Source organism: Rutidosis leptorrhynchoides, chromosome 4 (genome assembly GCF_046630445.1).
Source record: "Rutidosis leptorrhynchoides isolate AG116_Rl617_1_P2 chromosome 4, CSIRO_AGI_Rlap_v1, whole genome shotgun sequence".
Lineage (NCBI taxonomy): Eukaryota > Viridiplantae > Streptophyta > Magnoliopsida > Asterales > Asteraceae > Rutidosis > Rutidosis leptorrhynchoides.
In genome coordinates, this window is record NC_092336.1 from 587554748 (window position 1) to 587562774 (window position 8027).

General features: G+C 30.2%; 1 protein-coding gene across 1 annotated transcript; it reads right to left on the reverse strand.

Moving 5' to 3' along the window:
* Nucleotides 1-705: 705 nt before the first annotated feature.
* LOC139845571 (uncharacterized) lies at nt 706-7233 on the reverse strand. Its single transcript, XM_071835830.1, has 20 exons — nt 7161-7233; nt 6748-6863; nt 5501-5557; nt 5342-5369; nt 5131-5253; nt 4876-4987; nt 4625-4662; nt 4457-4510; nt 4287-4355; nt 3661-3777; nt 3472-3540; nt 3260-3339; nt 3034-3162; nt 2642-2945; nt 2000-2167; nt 1774-1904; nt 1570-1711; nt 1348-1472; nt 1078-1260; nt 706-927 (listed from the first exon to the last, which is right to left on the reverse strand). The coding sequence occupies exons 2-20, from the start codon at nt 6840-6842 to the stop codon at nt 888-890; spliced, it is 2064 nt and encodes a 687-aa protein (XP_071691931.1). The 5' UTR covers nt 6843-6863; nt 7161-7233; the 3' UTR covers nt 706-887.
* Nucleotides 7234-8027: the final 794 nt, after the last annotated feature.

Genomic DNA, 8027 nt, shown 5'->3' on the forward strand with positions numbered 1-8027 from the left:
GATGTTTGTGTTCCGTCTTGCTTTCTTTGGGTTGCTCTTGTTCCTTATTCATTCGTGTATTTTTCAATTTTAGTTTGGATTAGTTCATTTGTATGGTTTATTCGAGACGTTAAGGAGGCTTGTTTATAGATAATTTTTGTTTAGATGATCAGTGAAGGAACTTGAACCCGGATACAGATATGGCGAGTGTAAAAATTTAATAAATTTTTCAAAGTCAGCAGGGGTAAACACTAAAAAAAACCTTATCTTTTGGTAAAAAAAAGTTTTTTTGTGTAAAAATTTTTTCCCCACTAAATCTGTGAGGTGAATACCCCTTTCTAATTTCTTTTTCCCCGTAAAATTCTTTTTCCCCCGTGAAATTTTTTGCCTTTCAAAAAATATATCCCAATTCTCAAGACAGGTTTTTTCTCAACAATGCACATAACAAAAATTTATAATTTAATTATTATTATTTTTAAAGTTTAAAGTAAAAGACTTAATTAGCTTAATTCCGTCGAATTTAATTATTTTAATTCCGTCAATTTTCAAAATGATCACTTTTGCTTTCAATGATCCAATCAATTGGTCATAGTTGTCTTTACCAGACATTTTGAAGGATCACTTATGCCGCACGTCCGAACACCCCTACCCATTATTGTCTTTAAGCAAAGATAACACGAACAAAATAATCTAATCAAGTAAGTAAGTACTCTTATAAGTCCCGAAAATTATCATCAACACCCCAACCCAAGTATACAACAACATTTCACTACAAAATGGAAATGTACAAAAAATTGACTCAAAAATATAACTATCTTCTCTCAATGTTATTTACAGTTGAATAAATTAATAATGAACAGATAATCCGCCAAAAGGTGCAACTATAATCGACAAAATACAATACCTTTCTAAGTTGAGTTGAGATCTCGCGAAACTTGGCCTTGCCATCTGCATCATAAATGAAAAATTTAATAATGCCAAAATCAAAGTTAACTTAAATCCCATACAGTATCATGTATCATATACACAATATACATCATCTTGTGTTGAAAATGGGCAAAGGCAGAAAAAAAATCAATAAGTGGCAACTTCACACACCTTGAAAGCAAAAATCTTGCAAGTGGGCTTAAGTTTGCATCAGACTGACCCTCTTTCTCCTGTTGCTTCTTTTTGCTCTCTACTGCTTCTGCATTTACATTTTCTGGCTCAATTACATTTTTACCCTTGGAGAATCCACGTATTGCCACATCTTGCACATCCTTTAATGCAGGTTCCTTTGAACTAGAATGTATTTTCATAAAAAAAGGGAGTCCTAAAAAAACTGATAGATAGGATTACCAAACAAGAGTATGATTTTCATTTAAGTACCTTGCTAATCGGTGAAGCATTCTTGTCAAAAGAAACTCACAAGACCCAGGCTTAGTGTATTCCATTTCCATTAAAGAATTTATCACTGACCGAACCACAGATGCCTCCAAATCATCCGCAACTGCCTAAATTCCATTAGTATGCGCAAAAACAATTCATTTGTCAAGATCCTAAAATCAGATAATCTGACCCTTCAATACAAAAATATATATTTGAACTGACCTCTTTTAATGAAGGGACTATCAGAATAGACAGTGGGGCAGATGCTGACGATGCAGATGTTCTGGCACCATCTTCTTCATCGCTACTTGCTTGCCGAGGTTTAGGAAATGCTTTTATTGCATCATAATAGTCACTTGAATGCCTGAATTACGGAATTAAATAAGTTTGAAGATATCAATTGTCAATAAAACTTGAATTTATTACCTTGAAGAATCTGTGCTGTTTGTTGATTTCTCTGTTTTTCTACTTTCTTGGACACCTTTGTTGACCTTCTTTAAAGCAGACCGGTCTTTTGCATGTCCTTTCTTCATCCCTTCTTGAATTGCAGCCTTTGCCTGATAACACACAATTAAACAAGTAAATAATCTCAAACCAATATTATCTAATGATTTTAATTCGTTACAATATAAAATTAAGAATAAGAAACAACCTCTGCGAGGTTTAATGCACTATCTTCATGTGAAGCACTTGATGTTTTCTCTTGAATTCCCAGTCTTGACTTTTGGGTACGAGGAGAATCTGACTCATCATGTGGGCCACGGTAGACAAAAGTGCCACTAATGGAAGCATCTTCAACAGAACTAAAGGTGCTACTCGACTGTACATCCAACAAAAACCCCATTCATATCAATAACAGATTATTAATAATAATAATAATAATAATAATAATAATAATAATAATAATAATAATAATAATAATAATAATAATAATAATAATAATAATAATAATAATAATAATAATAATAATAATAATAATAATAATAATAATAATAATAATAATAATAATAATAATAATAATAATAATAATAATAATAATAATAATAATAATAATAATAATAATAATAATAATAATAATAATAATAATAATAATAATAATAATAATAATAATAATAATAATAATAATAATAATAATAATAATAATAATAATAATAATAATAATAATAATAATAATAATAATAATAATAATAATAATAATAATAATAATAATAATAATAATAATAATAATAATAATAATAATAATAATAATAATAATAATAAGAAGTTATATTGTTTAAACCAGATTTAAGCTTACCATGGTACTTTGATCATTGAAAACCGATGATGTTTGCGCTCTTGGAGATCGCACAACAACGGTTCCCGTTCCATCCATAGACATGTCTTCATCACCTTTGCAATAATCTTGTTTTACGTCTTGTCTGGAAGCTTCCGAAAAGCGCCTGGTACCAGTTTCAATATTTCTCTTTTGGGTTGCTTGAGTGTCGATTTTCCGGTCTCTAATTTGAGGTGGTCTTACAGCACTTCTAACTGTTCCCGTACTTCCGGACCCACCAATACTGAAATCCCATCCAGCACTTTTCATAGTTTTGCCCTGCCCACTGTAATTAAAGTATTTGTTAGCACAGACTTTAAGAACAAAAGGACTAGATTGTAAATTCACATTTGTAGTAATCAATCACATCCCACCTGGCTCGAACAGTTTCTTCCACTCTTGATTCCCTGGTAACCTTAATGGTATTAGAGCCTTCCCCGAAGGCTTGTGTACCCTTTCCAGGTGATTCCCCATTCTCTTTGATTTGGAACTTTGGTCGTTCTCTGTAACAGATATAAAAAAAAATCTATCAAGTATTAATAAAAAGAAAATAAAGTGAAATTGCAATGAAGAAAATGCTTCGAAACTATAAAAAAGTACCTGATTCTTTCGAGGAGTCTAGGATTCTTCTTAGCATTCTTAATAAATCGGTGTTTCAGAAGTTCCTTTGCACTCGGTCTCTGTAGTACATGATTGAAAATCAGGGGGACAAACTTTTAGGTATCACACAAGTACATGATTGATAATAGTAGCCAAAGAACATTGCAAAAGCAACAGGCAAACACAATGTATAAGTAAGGTTAATGAAGTACCTCAGCCGGCACTTTATTTAAGCACAATGAAACAAATTCTTTCATAGGCCGGGAAAAATGTTCATCCAGCTGCAATATGGAGAGCCAGTAACATGTTACATTCCTAATCAAATTTAACAAAAAAATAATATAAAATGAATGAATGTCGAAAGTAACGGTTTCAATGTTCAGATATGAAAATTTTAGGACCTGGGGCGGGTTTTCTCTAGGTATGATGAAGAGAACTCTCATTGGGTGAAGATCGGCAAGTGGAGGCTCCCCCTTGGCCATCTCAATTGCAGTTATTCCTAAAGACCAAATATCTGCCTGCATCAACAAAAGTCGGACAACTCGGTAATGAGTTTGCAGAATAGCAAAAAAAAAAAATAAATAAATAAAATTAAAAAAATAAATAATATTAAAAAAATTAAAAAAATAAATAATAATAATAATAATAATAATAATAATAATAATAATAATAATAATAATAATAATAATAATAATAATAATAATAATAATAATAATAATAATAATAATAATAATAATAATAATAATAATAATAATAATAATAATAATAATAATAATAATAATAATAATAATAATAATAATAATAATAATAATAATAATAATAATAATAATAATAATAATAATAATAATAATAATAATAATAATAATAATAATAATAATAATAATAATAATAATAATAATAATAATAATAATAATAATAATAATAATAATAATAATAATAATAATAATAATAATAATAATAATAATAATAATAATAATAATAATAATAATAATAATAACTGAACAATTTAAAATACAACAAGAAGAACCTTCTCATTATAACCATCAGAGTTCTGAATCACTTCAGGCGCCATCCAAAATGGAGTTCCTACAAAAGTCTGTTACCAGTAATCATATAAGTGATTGTTGCCAGATTCATAAAAAGGCCTTCAAAAGGAAAAAAATAAAACACAAACAGTTAGCTCAGAACCTAAAATACCTTTCTTCGAGATATAGTGCGAGTTAGCTGTGCAGACACACCAAAGTCGGCAACCTGTAAGAAACCCTAATTATGAGCTTAAATAATACTCATATTAACTTAATACGCATTATTATATGTTTCACAGGTTATGGTAATCACATTTAATACAACTGAAAATGAACATACCTTAACATCACCATTTGCGGTCAACAAAATGTTTGCAGCTGTCAAAATGTCATAACACCGCCACATTTAGGAGATTGAATATTATATTAATTAAAAATTACTAGGTTATTTATAAATATTATTTTACATTCCTTTCTAGTATAAGAATGTACATAAAATAAATTATACGTATACTTTATCTAGTATTTTACATACAACCCAAATACACAATCGCTCATATACCGAATAAAAATTAGAGTTAAAGAAAGTACCTTTAATATCTCTGTGGATCTTCCCTTCATTATGGAGATATTCAATGGCATGCAGCAAGTCACGTAAAATGCAAGCAATAGACATCTCATCCAACGGTTGATTTGGTTGAATCTGTTGATTCAAAGTTCAGTAACTGTTCTTTTTGTTAAAAAAGAGTCAGATAAATGTATTTCCATTAATACTAATAATAAATAAAAATAAATACAGTACACACCATGTGAAGTAACCACTATAAGGTGGTATGAATAACTTACTAAATCAGCAACGGAGCCACCAGCCATGTACTCCATTATTATATAAAGTTTTGTTTGGTGAAGATATGAGCCGTAGTATTCTGTAATATATTGAGACCGACATTGCTGCAGAACTGCTATTTCCTGAAAAGATATGTCAGTAAAAGAACATACTATTTTAATATGTACAAAATTATTAGACTAGTCATTGTATTTTCAAAGACATAGATACCTTCTGAATGTCTTCAATTTCATCTTCTCTGTAGAAAATAGAAAACGATATGTTACTTATAATGATACAAGTGTTCGGACTAATAATCCAGAAGAAAAAAAAACGTGAGTTACGATCTGGATTATAAAGATAGAAAAAGTTCACAATACAGAAACTCACGATTCTTCCAAATCGATAACTTTAATAGCAACCTCCTTGTTGATTTCCTTATCAAATCTGCAAATCAAGGAAACTTAGTGTTGGGTCTCTGACTCTCTTTATGTAATTTATTAATGACAATTAAACTTATAATATTAGTCATTACATATACTAGCAGTGACCCCTTTTGTAACTTAGTGTACTTCGTGTTCATATCACGCGCTGATATGACACTTAACTTCATGATCAAGTACAAGGGTTTGATAACTGCCCGGTTTACATTAAAAGTTAGCATGTAAAGTATGTAACGGTGGTATGTATCTTGTGTCACTTATATTCCGTTTGCAAAAAAAGTAAACTACCTTTTCTGATACTATGAATAAATTCAACAATAATACTATTCGTCTATTCCTAGGATGTAAAATCACATCCAAGACCTTTGAAGTTACATGTAACCTTCACCAATATGGTTTAAGTACTAAACAACATCAATGCGAAAGATGTTACCAAAAATGAGGGCTAAATTACATTAATTTCACCTAACTAAATACTAAACTAAGCATCCTGATATATTTAACCTTTGCCCTAATCTTATGATCCCATCAAATAATGTCATTCGTGTAAAGGCTACAGAAAAACATCAGTACCGTTCTAAATATATGGAGTATCTTGAGGTTCACCACACTTTGTTACTTTTGATTTCAATTTTAACCTTCCGATTTTATATGTTTAATGCTCGTAACTTGCCAAAACATATTCTTATCAACAGTGATATATGATATGCTTGGTCCAACTTTATCATTGAAAAAAGTGTTCACAACATTACTTTGATGGAAGCTTCAGCAAATCGTTTTAGTAGAAGATCTTATAATTATAGCAATTTTCCACGTAATTCTATCCATGTTGTCTTGCAAAGCTTATCTATACGCCATGGTAATTGCTAACACTGTAATATTAATCAATTCTATGTAGTATCCATTTGTTTAGTATCATGCTTTTGGAATATCGTAATAACTACCAGAATACATACGCACACATGTTGGCACCTAATCATGTATATGGAAAAAGTCACCATAACTGATCACTATAGCACAAGTCTGTCTAATGTTCCCAGCATCGAAATGCAATCGGCCATTGTTCCTTATTACGGTTTTATACTTATACTACTCAATAAGATGAAACACCAATACACTATACACACATAACACAAGCATATGATGAAAACTGAAATTAAAAACTGCTAGCAAATAAAATTTCCAGAAAATTACCCCTTATAAACATCACCAAAGGATCCTCTTCCAATGAGTTCCAAATCGCGAAATCGAGATCCGACAGCATCCATAATAGCTGCTGCATCTGCCATCTTCACTAAAACAGTACCTCCCTTCCTCAAATAATTATATGCATATCAATGACACTATAAATCTATACCTCCTCAATTACAACTTCAACTAAACAATGCTTATAAAACTATAAGTCTCAATTCACTATCACTTGAAAACTGATACACGAAAACATATAATCGGCGTAGCAATCAGTGAAATAAAATAAAACAGTAAAAAAATAAGCGTGAACGAGTTTATGAAATAGACTCGCAATGTGCGCAGTGGAGCAATTGACTGAATGATGTATAATTTACAAGTTATTGTAAAAAGAGATTGAAATTAAAGCGAAAGAGTACCTAATGTTGCGAAATTAGTTAGGGCTTTGATACATAGAATTAAGAAATTTGGGTTTGTGAAACTGAATTTAACACTGTATGTGTAAGGGTGTCAGATACAAAGGGTTTGAAGAAAAAAGGGATCAAGGATTGAAGAGGAAAGAAATAACAAATGGGAAAAAACTTACTCCGTTATTAATTATTATTATTATTATTATTATTATTATTATTATTATTATTATTATTATTATTATTATTATTATTATTATTAATTATAATTATTAATTATTAATTAACCTTATATACTAAAAAGTGATAAGAAATGTTTTAGTTTTAGTTATATTTGAATATAGTGTTGACTTTGCGTTCGCATTACAACCGGCCCCTCAACTTCGCCACAATTCCAACAACAGCACTCCAACTTTACACTTTTTACACCTTATATACTAAAAGTGATAAGAAATGTTTTTGTTTTAGTTATATTTGAGTGTAGTTTTGACTTTGCGTTCACATTACAACCGGCCCCTCAACTTCGCCTCAATTCCAACAACACCACTCCAACTTTACACTTTTTAGGGGTAAAAAGTGTAAATATATAATTTAATTAAAATATAAGAAACTAATTCCACCCGAATTTATAACGGGCTCTATCTTTTTGCTGGGTGCGAGTTAAATTTTTCAGAGACTACCGTTCAACTCGGAAAAATATTCCGAACCCAACGGGACTAACTATACGCGAAACGGACACTTCTCAAAAAAACGCTAAACACAACGATAACCCGTATTTTCCCGCTCGGCACGTGTTAAATTTTTTCGACGGCAGCGTCAGGTTCGAAATAATTTTATGAACAAAACGAAACTAACCACGTTCGAAACGGGCACTTTTTA

Coding starts and splice junctions, on each gene's coding strand:
- LOC139845571 (XM_071835830.1), bottom strand. CDS start 6,842: ATGGCAGATGCAGCAGCTATTATGGATGCTGTCGGATCTCGATTTCGC. Junction 4,356..4,456: donor GCACTATATCTCGAAGAAAG/GTATTTTAGGTT, acceptor TACTGGTAACAG/ACTTTTGTAGGAACTCCATT. Junction 928..1,077: donor GCAAGATTTTTGCTTTCAAG/GTGTGTGAAGTT, acceptor TTTATGATGCAG/ATGGCAAGGCCAAGTTTCGC.